Below are 26,204 nucleotides of genomic sequence, written 5' to 3'. Positions count from 1 at the left end.
GTTCCATCTACTTCCGCTCTTCAGATGTGGAGTGCTCCATAAATCCTTGGACTACATTGGCTCCATTGGAATTGACGCCATGGAAACGTGACGCGCGCGAAATAAAGACTTGATGTTAATAAAGACTTGATGACGTTGAACAGATCTGCTGTATCAGAGTCCTCTCTCACGCTGGGCTGCACCCAGCTGTCACTGTATGCATGCTATTCCATTTTAACGTCAGCCCATCTCTAAAACACTGCTAACGTTAGCTAACCTTACAAGACAGGATATTTAATTTATTTTATTATTTATTAATGTATTATTGTGTATATGTTGATCTTACACAATAGTAAAAAAAAATGTTTTGGAATGTGCACTTTTAAATTGGGTTGACTACATCTATGAAAAACTGCCATAGCCTATAGTAAAATCGAATTATTGTATAGCATGAGAGATTCTCTGAATAAGGGACCATCTATCATAGAATATTTAGGACTGCAGAGACTGTCACAAACTTTAGCTTGCAAATGATCTAGCAAATTCGATGACTTGGAGGTTTAATCTCAACCCTACCCGCAACCTTACCCAGGCCAGGTAGCATTTGAAAACAGACCCTCAAGCCTTCAGCTCTCTTGTTCGGAAGTTACATTGTTTTGATAAAAAGCAGTAGTGTGGCTTAATGAACACTTTAAATTTAATTTGACTTCTGGAGAAAAAAAAAGTTTATGATACTGCAGTACAGTTTAATTGAATTGAATACTATTACAAAGCGTCACTTTGACATCACTGTCATATCATTACACACGCAAACCGTTCAGAACTCCATAACAATAATGAACCTATCCAAGGGCCTAGAGTCAACTCACCCCTATTTCAAAAAGCACCAGCGCTGGCCACCAGTTCAAGACATAATATACTTTGAATAAGCAGCGACTGCCTTTCAAAAGCAATGAATCCCTTTGAAAACTGACTATTTGTCATCGATATAAGTCAGAAACAGTTATGTTAGTGTCAAAACTGACTACAAAGTGTAAAAAGGAGAATTTTGGTCATAAAGTCGGTCTAGTCTAAAACGGAGTTTGGAAAATCCATGTGTCAACGGGTAAATAAATGAAGGTTGGGTTTTGATTTGACAATGTCTATTTACCCACTAACATGGGATGAACAACTGCGGTGATTAATTTCTATCCAATAGCATAGACAGTGAGACCGACCTGTCCAGCAGTTCCGATTATTATTAACATAAGAAAACAACAACATGTGATGCATTTTTTTACTTGAGAAATACTGTACCAAACACCTTACTTAGATGTAAAATATCACAACTAAAACATCCTCGGCAAAAACGTCAAAATTCGTTACAGATTTCTTGAGTTATCTTAGATTTATTCTGGGGATTTTGAGGAAATGTCTCATACATAATTGGTCAGGAAACACACCTCCGAGACTGAATGATGAGCAACAGAAAAACACACGTGCCAATCAGCTTTTTCTGTGGCTCTTTAAATACTTCTACCGGTATTCATTACTCACTGTGGTCTTATTCCAAATGACAAGGTAGTTCAAAGTCATAATGCAAAATGTAACATACTGTATTCCCAATATGGCAGATAGAAAGGTACTGTACCAGAGATAGATGAACACCTTTTGGCCAGTTGCGACAAACTCGTTACAGCCAGAGTTCCAAATATGATGCAAACAACTTAGATTTGTCTGCTACAAATCGTTGCAGTTATCGTCACTGTAGAAAAGTCCCCACCAACTCCTGACATTTCAACCATTCGCCAGTCATCCTCATTTATGCAAGCGAGAACTTGTGTCCTATATGGCTCATTTGTTAGAGCATGTGCCTTACGGGTTCATTTCCCATGTGGGAACAGTATAAACCAATATGGAAATATATGCACTTACTACTATAAGTCAGCACATCTGATAAATAATGTAAATGTAGCCATACTAGGTAAGTGTGGCTACCTACTAGACTGTTTGTGGATGGGGTTTAAGTCTTCTGTGGGCAGTGTTAGGAAATTTGGATGAATGATGTGCCCAAAATAAATCTGCCTGTTACTCAGGTCCACAAGCTCCTTATAATTAGCATGGGATAGAAAACACTCTGAAGTTTCTAAAAATGTTAAAATAATGTCTGTGACTATAACAGGCAAAATCCTTTTTTAAATTAATTTTGCTCCCGGCCATTCCTATGTTGGCCTATTGAATTTCCAACCAAAAAGGACCCAGATTGCAGTACCTATGGCTTCCACTGGAGGTCAACAGTCTTTATAAAAATGTTTCAGGCTTGTTTATTGAAAAATTAGCAAGTAGTTGTAGTTTTTCCAAGGTGTACATCATTAGAAAAGTAGTCTTGATGCACGCGTGAATGAGGTGCGCGCTCTTCGTTATTTATCTTCCCTATTGAACATACTATTCTCCATCTTAAATTTTAGCATTTATTTAGATATTAGAGTACCTGAGGATTAATTAGAAACATCGTTTGACTTGTTTGGACAAACTTTACCAGTAACTTTTTGGATGTGTTTGCAAGCACGTTGAACGAGTGGATTAGTGAAGTCAATGGTGCCAACTAAACATGCTTTTTTTTAAGATATAAAGCTTTATCAAACAAAACAACCATTCATTGTGTAGCTGGAACCCTTGGGATTGCAAACAGAGGAAGATCTTCAAAGGTAAGTGATTTATTTATTTTGATGTGGGGCGCTGTCCTCAGATAATCGCATGGTATGCTTTTGCCGTAAAACCTTTATGAAATCTGACAACGCGTTTGGATGAACAAGAAGTTAAGCTTTAAAATTATTTAAGACACTTGTATTTTCATGTTTAATATTCTGATGAATTTCGCGCTCTGCAATTTCACTGTATGTTGTTGTAGGTGTCGGCCTAGCGGTTCATGCGCCCTAATTAAAGGGGAACTCCACCTGCTGATTTGACCTTGTTTAATGGCTCCTCAAGGATTGCTGGCAGCCATGACAGAAGCCAAACATTAGTTGGTTTCATACAGATACCGTGCCAATAGGCATTTTGTCTGGTGCTAATGGGGTTACCTTGGCAAACATGTCAGAGTGGTCATACCTTCCTGTGTGGTGTCCGGTATACAACAGGAGTTCCCTGATCTTGTTGCAGAATACACAGGGGTTTTCACCCCCCATATTGACTGATACCATTCAATAATTTAACAAAAAGACAATAAAACTAAAATTAGTCTAGTGCAATTTTAATGTTGAGTGCCAGGTCTCTCTCCATTCAGAGATATCAGTTTCAAGCCCATCTGTCATTCTGGACTTCATCACATCATTTTGCAAGTCTCCATGTGCTTGCAAGTTAAATAAAGGTTCAATAAAAAATAAAAAACTTGCTTCATACACATTTCTGTGAACCAATACACACATAGTAACTGTTGTATTACCAATGGCAGTCAGGACAGGCTCCCGAGTGGCACAGCGTTTTAAGGCACTGCATATCAGTGCTTGAGTTGTCACTACAGACCCTTGTTCAATTCCAGGCTATATCACAACCGGCTGTGATTGGAAGTCCCATAGGGCGGTGCACAATTGGCCCAGCGTTGTCTGGGTTAGGGTTTGGCCGGGTAGGCTGTCATTGTAAATAAGAATTTGATTGTAACTGACTTACCTATTTAAATAAAGCTTAAATAAAACAAATATATCTGACACACAAACATATAGTACGTTGCAGTTTGAACAGGTCAGACTAAACCTACCTAATTCTGTTCTTCCTATCAATGATCATTGGTGATGCTGGAGTGGAGGTCTTTGCCAGAGCCCCATAGCCTGTATAGCAGCATAGATCAGCTACTGGTTGGCAGGGTTGGGGAGTAAGGGATTACAAAAAATGGTAACTGCAATACGTTGCTAACAAAAATATTTTAATCAGTCAGATTACAGATACTTTAAAAAAACTAGATGATTACTTTGAGTATTACTTTTAAATTCAGAAAGGAGGTTTACAAAAAATATATATTTGGCACAAAAAAATGCGCTCTCTCAACAGCTGCACAGTGCGGATCCCAGCCTATGGAATAAAAGTGGGGCCTTTATTGCTCAATCATCTGACCTCAACCGAATTGAGTTGGTTTGGGATGAGTTGGACCACAGAGTGAAGGAAAAGCAGCCAACAAACGCTCAGCACATGTGGGAACTCCTTCAAGACTGTTTGAAAAGCATTCCAGGTGAAGCTGGTTGAGAGAATGCCAAGAGTGTGCAAAGCTGTCAGCAAGGTAAAGGGTGGCTACTTAGAAGAATCTAAAATCTAAAATATATTTTGATTTGTTTAACACTTTTTTGGTTACTAGATGATTCCACATGTGTTATTTCATAGTGTTGATGTCTTCACTACTATTTTACAATGAAAAACCCTGGAATGAGTAGGTGTATAAAGGTGTCTAAACTGGTACGGTATCCATTGATTCTTAAAGAATATAACTTATAAATGCCTCATGAGCTTAGTTCAACTGTCACACTCCATGAGAGCCCAAAATATAAGCTTGTTATTCTCCAATGTTTGTAAACATTGTACATTTAAACAAACACTGTATAGCCTCAAAACATGGTTAAAACAATAATGTGATATCATGGACGGTCAGTACTTGCATCCATAGCTCTGTCTATTAATCTGAAAGTGGTTACATTTCTCCAGGCCCATCCCTCAGTTATTTACCAAAACAGAGGCAGGGCGACCGTTTTGTTATTGTTTCATTTGTGGATTTGCCCTTAAAACAGCTGCATATTATCAAGATGACAAAGTGTCACCAACAAAAAGGTAAACAATAGGCCTATAGCTAATGCAGCATATGGCATTCATTTTTCACATGTAAATAGAACTTTTCACTTGTGCTCAAATCTGCCATTCCTTGAGCACAGCATTTATTTTTCAACTCAAATCAATGAGCCCATTCATAAACAACAGAGTAGGGCTGGCTAATAAGTCCTTCGTTGTGGGGTCATGCGCAGGTAAAACAATTTGGCCAATCTATACTTCCATATTTCCAAGTCCTACTCTTGAAGATCAAGGAGTATAACATGTATTGAAATGGCTGAAATTCTGATAGACTTTGGTTTTTAATGTAAAGATATAATTTCATTATTATATGTAGTAGAAAACTATGGGTTAAAAGAAACCTAACATGTAACCTTTATTTAACTAGGCAAGTCAGTTAAGAACAAATTCTTATTTACAATAACAGCCAACCCCAGATGATGCAGGGCCAATTGTGCACCACCCAATCACGCCAGATGTGATACAGCCTGGATTCAAACCAGGGACGGTAGTGACACCTCTTGCACTGAGATGCAGTGCCTTAGACCACTGCGCCACTATACTTTTCCACTCGGGTAAATTATAGTGAAAAAATATATGAACATAACATGTAAAGTGTTGGTCCCATGTTTCAAGAGCTGAAATAAAAGATCCCAGAAATGTTCCATATGCACAAAAAGCGTATTTCTCTCAAATGTTCTGCACAAATTTGTTTACATCCCTCTTAGTGAGCATTTCTGATTTGCCAAGATAATCCATACACCTGACAGGTGTGGCATATCAAGAAGATGTTTAAACAGCATGATCATTAAATCAAATCCAAATTATATTATATTTGTCACATACACATGTTTAGCAGATGTTATTGCGGGTGTAGCGAAATGCTTGTGTTTCTAGCTCTAACAGTGCAGTAATATCTAACAATAGTATCTACCAATTTCACAACAATACACACAAATCTAAAGTAAAGGAATGGAAATAAGAAAATGTTTCTTTTACATTTATTTAACTAGGCAAGTCAGTTAAGAACAAATTCTTATTTTCAATGACGGCCTAGGAACAGTGGGTTAACTGCCTGTTCAGGGGCAGAACGACAGATTTGTACCTTGTCAGCTCGGGGATATGAACTTGCAACCTTTCAGCTATTAGTCCAACACTCTAAACACTAGGCTACCCTGAATATATAAATACTTGGGCGAGCGGCAAAGACTAAAATACAGTAGAATAGGATAGAATACACTATATATATATGAGATGAGTAATGCAAAATATGTTTAGAAAAAAAAGGTTTTTTATTATAATTTTTTGTTTGTTATTTATTTATTATTATTATTTTTTTAAATGTATTATTTATTACAAGAAACACAAGGAAGGGGTAACATTAAAGTATTAGAACAAGGACAAACAATACAGCATCAAGACACTCAAACATGTATCAGTCTTTCCACAACAGAGCCATCCTTATGTGTGAGGGTGCGTGTGCATGATAGTGATATAAAATATATGTCCTAGACTCCTTTTTCATGATCACAATCTTGAGAAACCCGAACCCTCCATCACACCCTTTGAGTTCCTTTGTCCATGACAGGAAATTATTTCACCACCCCATTCCTTTTTCCACGCAACATCATCTAAGGATGTAGAGTAAGTTTCCTGTAAACAGTACATGTTATATTCCTTTTCTTTTCGCCATGTAAAATCTTCTTTTTTTATAATCTGCCAAACCGTTACAATTATAACTAGCTATACTTATTTCAACCCTTACCATAACTAGATACTATTCTCAGGCTAAATTGACCATAATTAGTGCTTGTAAAGTTACTGCCATCAGAGATATTATGAAGGTCCAAACTAGAGCTTTCAAATGTCGGATATTTAGAATTCAAGAAATAGGTTCTGGCAATATTTGTTTTATTCCCTTGCCTGTTTGCCTGTGAGCCAATGCCACAGATGTTAGAAAATTGAGACAAATTATGTGTCTAACAAATCTGAGTATGTTGATGTGTATGATATTGGATATGATATAATGAGTGTGTATGTAAGGGTAAGACTATAATGTGTGATGTCCAAATAAATAATAACTCTGCCAATTTGCAGGTATGAGTGTCTATGTGTGTAACATGTAGTGCGTATAGCCTTAATATTCATAATTGTAATCCATATCGTATCACTATCATAGTTGCATCATAATTACATTTAACATAATTAAAAAACACACCCCAGCATTTCCATAGCAATTGACGTTTCACATGATCATGAAAGAGACCTTGCATTACTCTAGAGACGGCTTCACTTCAGTACAAATGTATTCCGTACAATATGTTATTATTCCCCAATGCCCCTATTCTGATATCTTCCCCTTGCTTGTTGTAAACATATATAAACGTGTAGACAAATACATAAAAAAAAAATAGACAAACACATTCAATTATAAAACAGTTCTCGACAATAGAAAGGGAAAGAAGAGAAGAGAGCGAGATCAGGTGTGTGTGTGTGTGTGTGTGTGTGTGTGTGTGTGTGTGTGTGTGTATAAGTCCGTATGTGTAAGTAAGCATGTAGTTCAGTACATGTGTGTTCATATCCACTTCATAATGTTCAGATGTTTTAAACAGTTCCCATACCTTCCCTGTAGAATTTAGTACAGCCACGGTGTTATGGAGCTGTCTCGGAATAGCTGTCCATCTATAAAGAGTTTGACCACAATGATAAAGGCACGCCTACCATCCTTCCTTTATTACCTGATATAGGCTCTTACAACGTTCGTTTATCTCCTTTGGAAATTGGTCATTGAGACCGAATTTGGTCCCTTTAAGCTCCCTTCCTCTGCTTTTGATCAGCTCCTTTTGTTGGTAGTGTTAAAATTTTGCGATGATCGGTCAGGGACCCTTGGTCTTGTCGCGCTGAGCTCCAAGTCTGTCACGAATCCCGTTTCCTGAGTCTGTTTTTTACCTATGTTCTGTCCTGGAGAGTTTTTCCGGCGTCCTGGAACGCACCCTGTCTGGTTGCCGGGCAATGTAGCCAGTTGGGGTTTCTGATTACCCGCACCTGTATCCCATCAGCTATCTGCACACCTGGTCCTGATCATCTCTCCTCTTCATAAGCCCGGACCTGACATCCATTCCCTGCCGGATCGTTAGCCATGAACAGTATGTTGTGCCAGAGTATCAGCCTTAAGTTGGATAGAAGTTGTTTTGTTGTTTGTTACGTATTGCTTGCCTTGAACTTACCTCTGTTTGTTCTGTCTTCAGTTACTCACCCGGATCATTTACCTCATTCCCGCCTGGTCGTCAGAAGATTCCGCTTCCCCATTGGCTCCACCTATTTACTCCCATCAACTCATCACCGCTACCCACTACACCACCTGGATATATCTACCCATTCACTTGTAAATAAATACTCACCTTTTTTCTACTCTCCTTGTCCTGGTCTGCTTCTGGGTTCGACTTTGAAGAATCGTGACAAAGTCTGTGTACTCGGTGGAAAGCCACCTTGTTTACAGTCTCTATAGGAAGTTTAAAGACGGATTGCATGAATTCTCTGATCGCGCTCTCTGGATTATTGGATGCGTCCTCAGGAATACCAGAAAATAAAAAAAATTCACGCATGCTACGACTTTGTATGTCTAGTAGGGTCTCCTTCATCACCCTGTTTTCCCTGAGTAGACAATCCATGTTGGAATCGTGTATTTTTACCTTGTCTGTGAGTGTCTTGTTTTCTCTTTGGAGCTTGAGAATTTCACTCTGGCTGAACTCCAAACTCCCCCTCAGCCCTGCTACCTACTCACACAACTTTTCCATTGTTGCATGGATTCCAGCCAGAGCACTAGCCTCTACCTCAATGGTAAGTAAATCGTCCGTGTCTGTAGATTAATCTGTTTTTCTTTATTTTGTAAAGGTGGTCGGCTCTTTCCACGAAGGAGTATGTTGTTCCTCCGTAGCGTAAAGCTGTTGGTACTCGTCGATTTCCCTCAGGATCTCCTTGGTATCCTGATTGGCCCTATACTGCAACTAGTTATTTTACGAAAAGATAACAATGAGTCTTTCCCATGACGACGACAGGTGTCTGTAGTACAGCCAGTTAGCATTTGCGGATTCCACGCACAAAAAAGTAACACAAACTTGCAGTCCCAGTCGTAAAGGCTAACCGCATTGTGATAGGGCAGCAGCCCTATTGATGACTATTTAACAGTCTGAAGGCCTTGAGATAGAAACTGTTTTTATGTCTCTCAGTCCCAGCTTTGATGCACCTGAACTGACCTCGCCTTTTGGATGATAGTGGGGTGAACAGGCAGTGGCTCGCGTGGTTGTTGTCTTTGATCTTTTTGGTCTTCCTGTGACATCGGGTGCTGTAGGTGTCCTGGAGGGCAGGTAGTTTGCCACCAGTTTTGCGTTGGGCAGACCGCACCACCCTCTGGAGATCCCTGCCGTTGCGGGCGGTGCAGTTGCCGTACCAGACGGTGATACAGCCCAACAGGATGCTCTCAATTGTGCATCTGTAAAAGTTTGTGAGGGTGTTAGGTGCCACGCCAAATTTCTTCTGCCTCCTGAGGTTGAAGAGGCTCTGTGCTGCCTTCTTCACTACACTGTCTGTGTGGTTGGACCATTTCAGTTTGTCACCGAAGGGTACAACGAGGAACTTGAAGCTTTCCACCTTCTCCACTGTGGTCCCGTCAATGTGAATAGGTGGTGTTTCCTGAAGTCAAAGATCAGCTCCTTTGTCCCGTTGATGTTGGATGAGAGATTATTTTCCTGGCCCTCACCTCCTCCCTGTAGGCTGTCTCATCATTGTTAGTAATAAGGCCTAATACGGTTGTGTCATCTGCAAACTTGATGATTGAGTTAGAGGCATGCATGGCCACGCAGTCATGGGTGAACAGGGACTACGGGAGGGGGCTGAGCATGCATCCTTGAGGGGCCCCAGTGTTGAGTGTTTTTCCTACCTTTACCACCTGGGGGCGGCCCGTCAGAAAATCCAGGACCCAGTTGCACAGGGCAGGGTTCAGACCCAGAGCCTCAAGCTTAATGATGAGCTTGGAGGGTACGTTGGTGATGAATGCTTGGGGCAGCAGGGTAGCCTAGTGGTTAGAGCATTGGACTAGTAACCGGAAGGTTGCGAGTTCAAACCCCTGAGCTGACAATGTACAAATCTGTCGTTCTGCCCCTGAACAGGCAGTTAACCCACTGTTCCTAGGCTGTCATTGAAAATAAGAACTCACTTGCCTAGTTAAATAAAGGTACAAAAAATGCTGAGCTATAGTCCATGAACAGCATTCTTACAAAGGTTTTCCTCTTGTCCAGATGAGAGAGGGCATTGTGCAGATCCTTGACTAGCACATGATGACAGAAGTGAGTGCTACGGGTTGATTGTCATTTAGTTCAGTTACCTTTGCTTTCTTGGGTACAGGAACAATGGTGGATATCTTGAAGCATGTGGGGACAGTAGTAGACTTAGGTCCGTAAACACTCCAGCCAGCTGGTCTGCGCATGCTCGAGGACACGGCTAGGGATGCCGTCTGGGCCCTGTGTTATCCTCAAAGCGGATAAAGGTGTTTAGCTTGTTCGGAAGCAAGACGTCGGTGTCAGCGACGTAGCTGGTTTTTGCTTTGTAGTTCGTGATTGTCTGTAGACCCTTTCACACACGTCTCGTGTCTGAGCCGTTGAATTGCGATTCCACTTCGTCTCTATACTGATGTTTTGCCCGTTTAATTGCCTTATTCCCTCCATAACTACAGTTTGTATTCAGCCATATTCCCAGTCACCTTGCCATGGTTAAATAGGATGGTTCGCGCTTTCAGTTTTGAGCGAATGCTGCCATTACACAGGTGTGCCTGGTGCTGGGGACTATAAAAGGCCACTCTAAAATGTTCAGTTTAGTCAAACAACACAATGCCACAGATGTCACAAAATGAGGGAGCGTGCAATTGGAATTCTGACTGCAATGGACAAATGCTCACCTTCGATGGCTAGTGGCACGCTGGAGAAAGTGTGTTTTTCACAGATTACTCCCAATTTCAACTGTACATGGCAGATGGCAGGCAGCATGTATGTGGTCGAGTGGGCAAGAGGTTTGCTGATGTGAACAGAGTGCCCTGTGGTGGTGGTGGGGTTGTTATGGCATAGGCCAGGGGTGGGAAATTCCAGTCCTCGAGGGCCTAATTGGTGTTACAGTTTTTCCCCTGCTAACACACCTGACTCCAATAATCACCTAATCATGAACTTCAGTTTAGTATTCAATTGGATTAATCAGCCTTATTTGCTAGGGATGGAGAAAAAGTGTGACCCCAATCAGGCCCCCGAGGGCTGGAGTTGCCCACCCCTGGTATAGGCAGACGTAAGCAACGGACAATGACCACATTTGCATTTTGTCAATGGCAATTTGAATGCACAGGGATACCATGACAAGATCCCGAGGCCCATTTTCATGCCATTCATCCGCCTCCATCACCTCATGTTTCAGCGTGATAATGCGCGGCTCCATGTTGCAATGATCTATCTGTACACAATTCCTGGAAGCTGAAAATGTCCCAGGTTTTCTTGGGCCCCATTGGACCTTTAAAACAAATGTTCAGCAATTCTACGCATTTTGCCATGGGGTGGATAGAACTTTTTGCCGTTTTCACCTGCAGGTGGAGACATTTAGCAGGAAACGGCTAATGATATCTGAGATGACACGGTTTGACAGATCTTGTTCAAATAAAGTTTCAAAGCAGCACAACAGTAGGCTGAATCAATCTGTTAGCCTCTTAATACTAGCCTAACATGCCATTTGACAGTCTTATAGGCAGACGTCCAGGCCCTTCTTACATTGCCAGAAGAAGAAAAAAGAATAATTATGAATTGGGCGGTGGTTCATGGTCAACGAACATGTTACCCTTTACACAAATACATGAATGAATCACCTCTCAGACCCACTAAAACAAAGCAGCATACATTTATTTTGACATATTTAAAACTTCTTACTATCCAGTTATTTACATAATTTCAAACACATATGAAATGAAAGTACAGAACATCATGATCACACCTATGGCACAGGGGAAATGTTTGTTTTTGAGTTGTGAGATGGCGCAGTGAAAAGTACAGACCTACATGCAGTCCCCCAAAAAATCACTCAGCATTTGCAAAATATACAGCTCATAATAATGGCTGGAATGGAGTATATGGAATGGTATTGGTATAAATTGAACATGACAATGAAATGCAACACTTGTGTCTGAAATAGAGTTAGTTCATGGTTATTGCTAGTCAATAGGCTGGTATTAGCAACACAAATTCTCTTTAGAAACTGACACTTCACACAGTATGGCATTACATTACAATACATGTTACTGTTACTTTATAACAGTGTACGAAGTGCTACCCAGCCAATTCACTCCTTACTGGTAATCTGACGTATAATGTACAATACATCAGACATCATAACATTAAAGAATACAGGTAGGAGAACCAATGCCCTATGAATAGGCATGCAGTGCATTTCCAGAACCACCTCAGCTCTATACTGTACATGACCAGAGCCATATCGACACATATGTTTGGCTCCCATATATACATACATGTGGCTTTGTACACGACCCTTCAAAGCCATATGTATATAAAAAATAAACTCTTACAAAAGTATTATATACAGAGCATAGAGGAAGCAGCGAGACTCTTCGTTTTGTACATTTCCCAAGTGTCCTGATCTTCTCCCTTTAGAAGGTGGCAAAACTGAAGAGATCTGCATGGGAGATACGAAATCAAATCAATATTTAATTGAAATGTCACATATGGATGAAAGATGTGGGTCAAAGTATGGTAGTTAATCTGAGCATGATCAAATATAATGTCTTAAGGACACTAAACTAAGACCCAAATCAAGAGAATACAACGGTAGCGGGGAGGACTTATTTCACCTTTATTTATTCACTATAGTTTTATTGGTTCTCCAGACATATTTGTCTTTAATAGATGAGATTAAAAAGATTCCGGAGTCTAGAACGATTGTAGAACAAGAATAAAGGGGCTTACCTTCGTTACAACCTTTAGTTTGCTTGAGATGTTTCAGGTAAACAAACTGATGTGTGACGGGGGGAAGTGAAAATAAATTAAAAGAGCACTCACCAAACCTTGGGTTTATATTTAAAATGTTTTTTTTTCAATAGATAATCTCTATGCAGTCAACAAAACATCAACAGTAGTTCATCCTGTAGTATCAGTTATGACCACCAGGTGGCATAAATACATTATACTGAAACCACCATTTTTTTGTTTGTTTAAAGGAAAACTCCACCCCAAAATATGTAACTTTCAAAATACAGAACTCTGCAGCATCATATGATTCAAAATGCATCATCATAGGGACCAGATTTCTGTATTTTGAAAGTTACATATCTTGAAAACTTGATTGAAACAAATGCCAAAAAGTAGTTTTTGGGTTGTTAAAGAGTTTTCCTTTACTACATGGAGGTAAAAAAAATACAGTTTTTTTTTCAATGATCAATTGTGGTTCTTACCAGCTCTCTCTCACTACTTCAATGTCGCTCACTAGATTCTGTGCTAAACAGATCCCAAAAATCTGAAAAAGGGCACAAAGATCAGGCGGGACATCTCTACTTTTGAACGGCTACTGTGGTGATAGATCTAGTTGATTTCAGTGTTTCATGGTCAGTTTTATGATCAGCAATACAGTTTGTTTAATGTCTAAATTCTATTCTCAGACAATAACCTAAGTCATCATTTAGTAGCAAGTAAAGTTCACAACCACATTCACCAGCATAGCCAGCTATGAACACAAAAAGCAGATAAACAATGTTTCAAGACATCTTAAGAAATTGAGCATTGACACCACTCTCAAATAATGAAGAAAACCTGGCTATTTCAAGTACATTCCATTCCGACGACAAGTCAGAAGAAACATAATGTTGAAAGTACAGCCCCTTAAAGCTACATTCTGGGATTAGAAAAATTACAACAAAGGGGGGTGCCTGCTATTTGTTTGGTTATACATCTGAGGGATGGGGCTCGGGAAATATAACCCCTCTCAAATTCATAGACAGGACTCTAAATGCAAGGTGTGACAGTCGAATACATCTACATGATAATTTCAACCAAAAAACAATTGAAGTCGGAAGTTTACATACACTTATGTTGGGAGTCATTAAAACTTGTTTTTCAACCACTCCACAAATTTCTCGTAAACAAACTATAGTTTTGTCAAGTCGGTTAGGACATCTACTTTGTGCATGACACAAGTCATTTTTCCAACAATTGTTTACAGACAGATTATTTCACTATATCACAATTACAGTTTAAATACACAAAGTTGACTGTGCCTTTAAACAGCTTGGAAAATTCCAGAAAATTATGTAATGGCTTTAGAAGCTTCTAATAGGCTAATTGACATAATTTGAGTCAATTGGAGGTTTACCTGTGGATGTATTTGTCACGTTCTGCCCTTTATTTCCTTTGTTTTGTCGTTATTTAGTATGGTCAGGGCGTGAGTTGGGGTGGGCAGTCTATGTTTGTTTTTCTATGATTTTGGGATTTCTATGATTTTGGGATTTCGGCCTAGTATGGTTCTCAATCAGAGGCAGGTGTCATTAGTTGTCTCTGATTGAGAATTATACTTAGGTAGCCTGGGTTTCACTGTTTGTTTGTGGGTGATTGTCTATGTTAGTTGCTTGTGTCAGCACAGTTCTCATTATAGCTTCACGGTCGTTATTCGGTTATTGTTTTGTATAGTTTGTATTCAGTGTTCAGTGCATTCTTTAATTAAAAACTTCATCATGAACACATACCACGCTGCATTTTGGTCCGTTCCTTACGACAATCGTGACAGTATTTCAAGGCCTACCTTCAAACTCAGTGCCTCTTTGCATGACATCATCGGAAAAAATCTAAATAAATCAGTCAAGACCTCAGAAAAAAAATTGTGGAACTCCACAAGTCTGGTTCATCCTTGGTAGCAATGTCCAAACGTCTGAAGGTACCACGTTCATCTGTACAAACAATAGAACGCAAGTATAAACACCATGGAACAACGCAGCTGCCACACCGCTCAGGAAGGAGACGCGTTCTGTCTCCTAGAGATGAACGTACTTTGATTTGCACTTTTCTCACCAATCCAAGAACAACAGCAAAGAGCCTTTTGAAGATGCTGGAGGAAACCGGTACAAAAGTATCTATATCCACAGTAAAACGAGTCCTATATCAACATAACCTGAAAGGCCACTCAGCAAGGAAGAAGCCACTGCTCTAAAACTGCCATAAAAAAGCCAGACTATGGTTTGCAACTGCACATGGGGACAAAGATCATACTTTTTGGAGAAATGTCCTGATCTGATGTTCTGGTCTAATGAAACAAAAATAGAACTGTTTGGCCATAATGACCATCGATATGTTTGGAGGAAAAAGCGGGATGCTTGCAAGGCGAAGAACACCATCCCAACTGTGAAGCACGGGGGTGGCAGCAACATGTTGTGGGGGTGCTTTGCTGCAGGAGGGACTGGTGCACTTCACAAAATAGATGGCATCATGAAGATGGAAAATTATGTGGATAAATTGAAGCAACATTTCAAGACATCAGCCAGGAAGATAAAGCTTGGTCGCAAATGGGTCTTCCAAATGGACAACGACCCCAAGTATACTTCCAAAGTTGTGGCAAAATGGCTTAAGGACAACAAAGTCAAGGTATTGGAGTGGCCATCACAAAGCCCTGACCTCAATCCTATAGAACACTTGTGAGCTGAACTGAAAAAGCGTGTGCGAGCAAGGAGGCCTACAAACCTGACTCAGTTACACCAGCTCTGTCAGGAGGAATGGGCCAAAATTCACCCAAATTATTGTGGGAAGCTTGTGGAAGGCTACCCGAAACGTTTAACCCAAGTTAAACAATTTGCTACTAATCGAGTGTATGTAAACCTTTGACCCACTGGGAATGTGACGAAATAAATAAAAGCTGAACTAAATCACTCTACTATTATTCGGACATTTCACATTCTTAAAATAAAGAGGTGATCCTAACTGACCTAAGACAGGGAATTTCTACAAGGATAAAATGTCAGGAATTGTGAAAAACTGAGTTTAAATGTATTTGGCTAAGGTGTATGTAAACTTCCGACTTCAACTCTATGTCGTTTGTTCACATTATTCTTGTTTGTAAACAATGGAATAATGAAACCTTGGAGGGGATTCAACCTTGGGGTCGATTTATCCCATGTAGAACCCTTTTTCGCTGTTGACAATGTGCCTTTTAAAGCCAATGTTACCACATACATGAAGATCGCATTCAAAGTAAACATGGCAGATGTCGTCTCAATTGGAAATGATCTTAATATGTCACGTGCCCCATAACGCAGTTTCAGATTGAATTCCGTCCCTTATATTTTGGATTATGGTGAAGACAGACAGTTGTGCTAAACTCATGAGGCATTTACACATTCAATTATATCAATGCGTCAAATATCAAGAATTGAAATGACCATTGAACAGCTTCCCAAATCCCAGGCTGTAGCTTTAAGACCCAAATGCAATGAAAGGAGACCCAGGTAAAACCAGGGTTCATACACCGGTGTATTTGGGGCTTATGCATCAGACAAGTGTTCCCAACCTGTAGTAAAGCGATTCCTATGAAGATCCCCGCCACCACTGTCAGGTTGTCTTGAAGCCACTTCTCAAACTGAGGCACACAGCCTTTGATGTAGATAAAGGTCCTCTGCTCCGAGACCTAACACAGCAGAGACGACACAAAACAATGACCTTTAATGCTAACCCTTTTCTCTTACAGTCTATAATTGAATTGGTGTTTACTCTGTCATCAAGTGTAGCTCAGTTGGTTAGAGAATGGCGCTACCACCACCACGGTCGTGGGTTAGATTCCTGCTGGGGTTACATATATATATAAAAAACAGTTACTATACTAGAAGTCGCTTTGGATAACTGGGTCTGCTAAATGGCACAGCTACTTTCTAGTATCGTTATATTATTATGTGAACTGTACACCAGGTTAATCACGCTTCAGTAGCCTAGATGTTAAAGGTCAGCTTTTGTTAGCCACCATATGAGTCACCTCAAGTGTTTTCGCGGGGCACTAAGGGGTGAAGTTTCTCCTAGGTATAGATCTAGGATCAGCTTCCCCTCCCCCAATCCTGAACGCAAAACAGACCAAAGATCAGCGTGTAGGGGCAACTTCACCCTGACCTGCATGCCATATACAGTGAGCTCCAAAGGTATTAGGACAGTGACACATTTTTTGTTGTTCTGAATCATAGGGGACCAAATATTACACTTTGACTACTTTAAACATGTCACAATTACAGCTTGGCTGCAGGTGATTGTCAAGTAAATAACTGTCTGTCTCACGGTAATTGACCGTTAATTAACAAACACATTAAGTATCTACTGGAATCCACACATAGCCTACAAGCCACTGATGCAGACCAGAGGAACATCTACACTTTTTTTAAAAAGTCTAATTAATCCATGTAATATAGCCTACACCATCACAATAAATCCATTATTTATTTTAGACAGGTCTAAAGAAACATTCTAAGGCTGCATGATGCGACTCCAATGATGATTTGAAAGGCATGAGCTCTCTTTTGTTTTTTGCACAGGCTGTACAGTCGTGGCCAAGTTTTGAGAATGACACAAATATTCATTTCCACAAAGTTTGCTGCTTCAGTGTCTTTAGATATTTTTGTCAAGCGTTACTATGGAATACTGAAGTATAATTACAAGCATTTCATAAGTGTCAAAGGTATTTATTGACAATTACATGAAGATGATGCAAAGAGTCAATATTTGCAGTGTTGACCCATCTTTTTCAAGACTTCTGCAATCCACCCTGGCATGCTGTCAATTAACTTCTGGGCCACACCCTGACTGATGGCAGCCCATTCTTGCATAATCAATGCTTGGAGTTTATCAGAATTTGTGGGTTTTTGTTTGTCCACCTGTGTCACACTGACCATTATTTGCGTTGATTGTTTCTATGTTTTGTTTGATCAGGGTGTGATATGAGTGGGCATTCTATGTTGCATGTCTAATTCGTCTGTTTCTATGTGTTTTGGCCTGATATGGTTCTCAATCAGGTGCAGGTGTTTGTCGTTGTCTCTGATTGGGAACCATATTTAGGCAGCCTGTTTTGTATTGTGTTTGGTGGGTTATTGTCTATGTGATGTTGCATGTTTGCATACAGTAGTGATAGCGGTCACGGTCGTCTTATTATTTTGTTTGTTTGTTTAGTGTTCTTCGTGTTCATTCGTCTAACATTAAAAGTCTGTATTCACACCACGCTGCGCTTTGGTCTCCTCACTACGACGATCGTGACAACCCGCCTCTTGAGGATTGACCACAAGTTCTCAATGGGGTTAAGGTCTGGGGAGTTTCCTGGCCATGGACCCAAAATATCGATGTTTTGTTCCCCCAGCCACTTTTGCCTTATGGCAAGGTGCTCCATCATGCTGGAAAAGGCATTGTTCGTCACCAAACTGTTCCTGGATGGTTGGGAGAAGTTGCTCTCGGAGGATGCGTTGGTTCCATTCTTTATTCATGGCTGTGTTCTTAGGCAAAATTGTGAGTGAGCCCACTCCCTTGGCTAAGAAGCAACCTGATATAAGAGAAATTCATATGATTTATATGTTTAAGGTAATGGTAAGATAATGACAATTACTTATATGTTAAAGGTAATGAGAAAGTATTCCACCCTGTCACTGTATAATGGAGTGAAATGTAATGGAATCATAAGACTATAATTGTTATGATTGTGTGTGCATAGGACAAGTTAAGACTTACCATTTCGAAGTATAGGCGAGACAGTGTGTGCCTAAGAAAATACAGAGAACAATTTCAACTGTGTTTGACCCGACCTGGCTAGAACTCTGAGAAATGTATGATAGGACATGGAGTACTTCTCAAGGTTTCTCTAATCTCGGGGGAATGGAACTGTCGGCTGGGTAATGATACACAGTGGTGAGAACTCTGGAGAAGGACACAACTCACCTACTGTTCGTGTGTATGTATGTGCGTAGGATATCTACTGTTTGTGTGGAAGTATGTGCGGAAGTAAGGAGCATGGTATAAAATGGATGTCTTTGTATAATGGACTTCAGAACGTTCTCGTGAAACTGTACTAACCTTTTGCATAAGCTGAGTCTTTGCCTAATTATTATTAAACCCATGGTCTTACAAACCTTGGGGACTGGTCAAAGCTATTGATTGTTAGTTATTATCATTGGGATTGAAAATTCGTGTGACACAACCCCACACATGAATGGTCTCAGGATGCTTTACTGATGGCATGACACATGACTGATGGTAGCGCTCACCTTGTCTTCTCTGTCTTCTTTTGCCCCAAACAATCGGAAAGGGGACTCATCAGAGAAAATGACTTTACCCCAGTCCTCAGCAGTCCAATCCCTGTACCTTTTGCAGAATATCAGTCTGTCCCTGATGTTTTTCCTGGAGAGAAGTGGCTTCTTTGCTGCTCTTCTTGACACCAGGCCATCCTCCAAAAGTCTTCGCCTCACTGTGAGTGCATGCCTGCTGCCATTCCTGAGCAAGCTCTGTACTGGTGGTGCCCCGATCCCGCAGCTGAATCAATTTTAGGAAGCACCGCTCACTCACATGGCTACAAGTGAAGACAGACACGTCGGGGACGCAACTGTCCTTATCTGATTCCGAGGCGCAAATTGAAGATACTGGAAGAACTGTCCACATTTACATTTTGTCAGTCAACAAGAGAAGTAGGCCGAACGAACAGCAAAAGCACTAGCCTATGTCAATCTACTATCCCCCATAGAACAAAAGTTGACCTATTCTGTGCGAGAAATAAATATTTCAAACATCGTCTGGAACAGTTGTGGGATGTGATAGATCCCAAATTAATACAACCACTAGCATCAAAAAAACTTTAAGTAATGATGCTGAAGCAACAGAACAGAACATTTAGCTTCAAATGTTGAGAAACTATTAGAATATTTCTTCACATTCAAAGCTCAGCAATGTGCACAATGCAGTAGGCTATAAGCACAAATGTTCCATGAGCGGGAAAATACCATTATCAAAAGTGACTGCAAATGCGATTATGCATGTAATGCTTATATTATAAAAGTGTATTTTTATGGTGCATGAAAGGCATGAGCTCTGCTTTGTTTTTTTTTTGTGCAGGCTGTACACACTTCATCAGTCTCTCATTCACAATTTGACAAGCCCTTGATTATGTCTCGAATTTTCCGGCAGCAAATATATAATTCACAGGCTAATATGGTCAACCATCAGACTATTCTTGTTTTAATCTTGTCTTTACATATATTATTTAGTATATGTGTGAATTTTATTTATTTAGAATGGACAATTATCATGTCTCGAAGCAGGGGCAAAAGTATATGTAATCTATGCACTTAAATAGACAGTACCGTGCAGTATCAAAGAGCCCTCACTTCTGCTCAATCATCCTATTTTTCCAACTTAATTGAGGAAAATAAGATGTAAAATGTATTTTTGATACTGTTGCAAAGCTAACTAAAAAGCAGTATTCCCCAAGAGAGGATGGCTTTCACTTCAGCAGTAATAAATTAATGAACTTCTTTGAGAAAAAGGATCACGATCATTAGAAAGCAAATTACGGACTCCTCTTTAAATCTGAGTATTCCTCCAAAGCTCAGTTGTCCTGAGTCTGCACAACTCTGCCAGGACCGAGGATCAAGGGAGACACTCAAGTGTTTTAGTACTATATCTCGTGACACAATGATGAAAATAATCATGGCCTCTAAAACTTCAAGCTGCTTACTGGACCCTATTCCAACTAAACTACTGAAAGAGCTGCTTCCTGTGCTGGCCCTCCTATTCCAACTAAACCACTGAAAGAGCTGCTTCCTGTGCTTGGCCCTCCTATGTTGAACATAATAAAGGGCTCTCTATCCACCGGCTGTGTACCAAACTCACTAAAAGTGGCAGTAATAAAGCCTCTCTTGAAAAAGCCAAACCTTGACCCAGAAAATATAAAAAACTATCGGCCTATATCAAATCTCCCATTCCTCGCAAACATTTTAGAAAAAGTTGTTGCGCAGCAACTCACTGCCTTCCTGAAGACAAACAATGTATACAAAATGCTTCAGTCTGGTTTTAGACCCCATCGTAGCTCTGAGACTGCACTTGTGAAGGTGGTAATATACCTTTTAAATCGTGTCAGACCGAGGCTCTGCATCTGTCCTCGTGCTCCTAGACCTTAGTGCTGCTTTTGATACCATCGATCACCACATTCTTTTGGAGAGATTGGAAAACCAAATTGGTCAACACGGACAAGTTCTGGCCTGTCAGGATCTTATCTGTCGGAAAGATATTAGTTGGTCTCTGTGGATGGTTTGTCCTCTGACAAATCAACTGTACATTTCGGTGTTCCTCAAGGTTCCGTTTTAGGACCACTATTGTTCACTATATATTTTACCTCTTGGTGATGGCATTCGGAAACATCATGTTAACTTTCACTGCTATGCGGATGACACAGCTGTACATTTCTATGAAACATGGTGAATCCCCAAAATTGCCCTCACTGACAGCCTGTGTTTCAGACATAAGGAAGTGGATGGCTGCAAACTTGCTACCTTTAAACTCGGACAAAAAAGAGATGCTTGTTCTAGGTCCCAATAAACAAAGAGATCTTCTGACAATTAATCTCGATGGTTGTACAGTCGTCTCAAATAAAACTGTGAAGGATCTCGGCGTTACTCTGGACCCTGATCTCTCTTTTGACGAACATATCAAGACTGTTTCAAGGACAGCTTTTTTCCATCTACGTAACATTGCAAAAATCTGACATTTTCTGTCCAAAAATGATGCAGAAAAATGTATCCATGCTTTTGTCATTTCTAGGTTAGACTACTGCAATGGCTCTACTTTCCGGCCATCTGGATAAAGCACTAAATAAACTTCAGTTAGTGCTAAATACGGCTGCTAGAATCCTGACTAGAACCAAAGAATTTGATCATATTACTCCAGTGCTAGCCTCCCTATACTGGCTTCCTGTTAAGGCAAGGGCTGATTTCAAGGTTTGACTGCTAACCTACAAAGCATTACATGGGCTTGCTCCTACCTATCTTTCCGATTTTGTCTTGCTTTACATACCTACACGTATGCTACGGTCACAAGACGCAGGCCTCCTAATTGTCCTTAGAATTTCTAAGCAAACAGCTGGAGGCAGTGCTTTCTCCAAAAGAGCTACATATTTATGGAATGGTCTGCCTACCCATGTGAGAGATGCAGACTCGGTCTCAACCTTTAAGTCTTTATTGAAGACTCATCTCTTCAGTAGGTCCTATGATTGAGTGTAGTATGGCCCAGGAGTGTGAAGGTGAACGGAAAGGCACTGGAGCAACGAACCACCCTGCCTGGCCGGTTCCCCTCTCTCCACTGTGATTCTCTGCCTCTAACCCCCAGGGGCTGAGTCACTGGCCTACTGGTGCTCTTCCATGCCATCCCTAGGAGGGGTGCGTCACTTGAGTGGGTTGAGTCACTGACATGGTCTTCCTGTCTGGATTGGCGCCCCCCCCCCCCCCCCCCTTAGGTTGTGCTGTGGCGGAGATCTTTGTGGGATATACTCGGCCTTGTCTCAGGATGGTAAGTTGGTGGTTGAAGATATCCCTCTAGTGGTGTGGGGGCTGTGCTTTGGAAAAGTGGGTGGGGTTATATCCTGCCTGTTTGGCCCTGTCCTGGGGTATCATCGGATGGGGCCACAGTGTCTCCTGACCCCTCCTGTCTCAGCCTCCAGTATTTATGCTGCAGTAGTTTATGTGTCGGGGGGTTAGGGTTAGTCTGTTATATCTGGAGTATTTCTCCTGTCTTATCCAGTGTCCTGTGTGAATTTAAGTATGCTCTCTCTTTCTTTTTCTCTCTCGGAGGACCTGAGCCCTAGAACCATGCCTCAGGACTACTTGGCATGATGACTCCTTGCTGTCCTCAGTCCACCTGGCCGTGCTGACCTGTTGCACCCTCGACAACCACTGTGATTACTATTATTTGACCATGCTGGTCATTTATGAACATTTGAACATCTTGGCCATGTTCTGTTATAATCGCCACAGCCAGAAGAGGACTGGCCACCCCTCATAGCCTGGCTCCTCTAGGTTCCTTCCTAGGGAGTTTTTCCTAGCCACCGTGCATCTACACCTGCATTGCTTGCAGGTGTATTAGAAAAGTTGAGAAATAAATATAGTAGGCATAGCTTATAGAAAGCTGATGGGATCCTGCTCTTTTCAAGAGGCCATCACTCTGTTTTCTCACGCAATTAATTGCATAACCTATAGAAATGTTGCGATCTCATGAAGTGTTTGATTAGCTTTTCGATCATATTTGCATTGATGTCAGAGTGATTAGAGGGACAATATAGTGCTGAGTACCAGGTAGTTTGCAAGTTTGGTAGGCTACTGAAGACCATCAACAGCATCCGAGCTTGGAGAAGCCTAATTACTGTGACACAAACGTTCACGTGGAATTTGACTCGTGACCGCCGGTGTAGCGGTAATACAGTCACGGTAACAGCCCTAGTCACAATACTCTTGGTCCCCCTAAAATTTAAGTTGACAGTATGCACTTTAACCTAGTTTTCTTTGTATCATTTCAAATCCAAAGTGCTGGAGTACAGAGCCAAAACAACAAAACATTTGTCACTGTCCCAATACTTTTGGAGCTCACTCTCTCACCAAATGGCCATTCCATTAACATCCTGTAGTTCCCTGTGTCCTTTTGTTGAAATACCTCTAATTTCCCTGAACTGAATCTTGTCAAAACAGCTTCTACATTATGCTTTTCTCAGTTTGAGGGTAATGCTTGGAAAATAAATACACCCCTTCCTTACATTACCCTCTCCCATGGTACTTGGCCAAAAGCACATTTCTCCATCATGAGTAATTCCAGGCAACCCATAGTACTGAGGGAACCAGCTGTTGTCAAATGGGGGCTGGGAGAGTGGTGATGGACTGTGAGACCAGTGTTGTGACTTAGACTTGGGTGGGGTGCAGTAAGAATGACCTCATCTAGCTCAACCAACCTGCCAATGACATTTTTTTTTGTTGAAATTGAACCTTCATTCAACTAGGAAAGTCAGTTTAAGAACAAATTCTTATTTACAATGACAGCCTACCGGGGAACAGTGGGTTAACTGCCTTGTTCAGAGATAGAACAAGGCATTTGTACCTTGTCAGCTCTGGGGATCGATCCAGCAACCTTTCGGTTACTGGCACAACGCTCTAACCATTAGGCTAACTGCCTCCCCTAATGGGAAACAGTTTTCCACAATTCCTATTTCGCAATTCCACTGTTTTATTTTGAGGCCTGCCTTTTGATGAAACAGCCCATCCCCATGCTGTGGAAAAAACTCTGGAAGCTTGCTTCCAAGTGAACAGGCTGCCATAATGATGGATTCTGGGTCTGTTTGTATCAAGTGTCTCAGAGTAGGAGTGCTATTCTAGTATAAAGTCCCCCCTTTCCACGTGATGGATTCTGACTCCTAAACTCGGAATAGTGTTAATTATCAGGTATCCAATTGAAATATTGAGTGCTATGGTCTAGAGGGTCTACACTAGAAGTTAATGGTTATCTGTAGGAGGAATGTATATGGTAGAGGCAATTAAGCTTGGAATGTACTGAGTGCAGGGAAGACGATCGATCATATGTTCGCAGGCACTGATAAGGGTGAATAGGTGTGGATTAGTGAGGAAGGGTGTCGAGGTCAGGTCACATTAAGAGAGAAGGAACAGTTTACTAATTGTCTGTGAGTTTAAATAAGTTCATTTAGAAATGAACACATGTAATATTATTCCTTTTGATCTAAGAGTCAAGACAGCAGGTCTCTGAACAACGTTTTCCCCTCTAATACTAAGGCATTGCACTGGCCTCAGTGTGTCAGCTCAACACAAATAACAGCAACTTTCAAATTAGAATATTGGTGCAGACTCTTTGACAAAGTACTTCACAGCATTTCCAGGAATCTTAAATAACATTTTCTGCAATAAGAACGATTCAACTCACCGCTTTAGCTCGAATGTCGTAGCCACACTGGGTGTTAATGACATCCTCCTACAATACGAAAGAGAGGATATTTATAAACAGTATATTCACAGCATTCGCCTAACTGACTCAATACCAAACCTGCGACAAGTTTGCAAACAGTAGATAGAAATGGATGCAGGGCCTGCTAAGTGAGAGGATGGTTTAAAACGGGGGTTATTAATGAGCTTGATATAGGCATATGTATATTGACCTGTATAGTGAGCCAAACCATTAGTTATTTTTTAAATATCATGGATAATGTCAATGTCAAGGACTTATATTTTGTATGTGCATGTAGGCAAAGAAATGTAATTTGAAGCTACATGCCATCTGGTCTTGTTGCATGCAAAAAAAAAAAGAGATTTCATCATAAACATCTTCAAATAAGGCTCAGCTAGGGTTATGTAGCCTATTTGTATGCCGTTTGGCTGTACTATGAGTGAATTCTGTGCGGCACAGGCTAGTTGTGTCCCTCCTTGTGTGTGTTGTATGAGTATGATTTATGGTGATGTGAAGTTAGTAACTGTGAAACGTTAGCCCCTTAAAAAAGGGATTTGAGCTAAAATAGGAACACTGCCATCTAGCCAGTGCTTTTGACAGAGAGAGATTACGACATGGCTTCTGACTAGTCACAGAGAAACAACTAGGAAGGTATTGAGCTTTAAGCTACAGACTCTGCTAAGTGTGTTTGCAGGCCACTTTACTATTTCAAGTGTATTGGTATGGACTAATGCAATACGCTGGTGGCTGGACATTAGAATGGAGCATTTTGATAACTCCTCCAAATTAGTTTTTTTGCACTAGTGATGTACTGACTGATCAACTCCAACTCAGTGAAGTGAGAGTGGTGAGAGAACACGTACTGCCGGGTCTTTGGTGCAGCATGAAAAGGGCACTCCGCACTTCTCGCGACTTGGGTTGGAATCTGTGCAGTTGAAGTAGATGTTCAAGTTCCAGTCATCTGCCCCAAAGGCTCCACAACACTCCCACTGGAAAGGCCAAAGAGACAGAACAACATCCCATTCAGACATCACTAACCTCTTCAAAGGGATATTCAGTGTCTTTTTTTATTTTTACCCATCTACCATTAGGTGATCTCTTTGAAAGGCATTGGAAAACCTCCCTGGTCTTTGCAGTTGAATCTGTGTTTGAAATTCACTGCTCGACTGAGGGACCTTACAGATAATATTATGTGACTTGTTCAGCAAATTTTTAGTCCTGAACTTATTTAGGTATTTCAGCTTTTCATTTTGTATTCATTTGTACAAATTTCTAAAAACATAATTTCACTTTGACATTATGGGGTATTGTGCGTAGGCCTGTGTAACACAATATCAATTGAATCCATTTTAAATTCAAGCTGTAACACAGAAAAATGTGTAAAAGGTCAAGGAGTGTGAATACGTT

General features: G+C 40.7%; 1 protein-coding gene across 2 annotated transcripts in view; it reads right to left on the bottom strand.

Annotated features, from left to right (window-relative positions):
* Positions 1–11,681: 11,681 nt before the first annotated feature.
* The window catches only part of LOC110497504 (tetraspanin-5), a 36,107-nt gene continuing 21,584 nt past the window's right edge, over positions 11,682–26,204 (bottom strand). For both annotated transcript variants that reach the window (XM_021573639.2, XM_021573638.2), the window contains 6 exons: positions 25,661–25,786; positions 24,777–24,824; positions 16,360–16,476; positions 13,265–13,326; positions 12,780–12,825; positions 11,682–12,489 (listed from right to left, as the gene is read on the bottom strand). In XM_021573639.2, coding sequence (XP_021429314.1) covers positions 12,813–12,825; positions 13,265–13,326; positions 16,360–16,476; positions 24,777–24,824; positions 25,661–25,786 — 366 coding nt within the window. In that variant the 3' untranslated portion in view covers positions 11,682–12,489; positions 12,780–12,812. The remainder of the gene's footprint in view (positions 12,490–12,779; positions 12,826–13,264; positions 13,327–16,359; positions 16,477–24,776; positions 24,825–25,660; positions 25,787–26,204) is intronic.

This window comes from Oncorhynchus mykiss, chromosome 19 (assembly GCF_013265735.2).
Source record: "Oncorhynchus mykiss isolate Arlee chromosome 19, USDA_OmykA_1.1, whole genome shotgun sequence".
NCBI lineage: Eukaryota > Metazoa > Chordata > Actinopteri > Salmoniformes > Salmonidae > Oncorhynchus > Oncorhynchus mykiss.
This window is presented reverse-complemented; position numbering and strand designations above follow the sequence as displayed.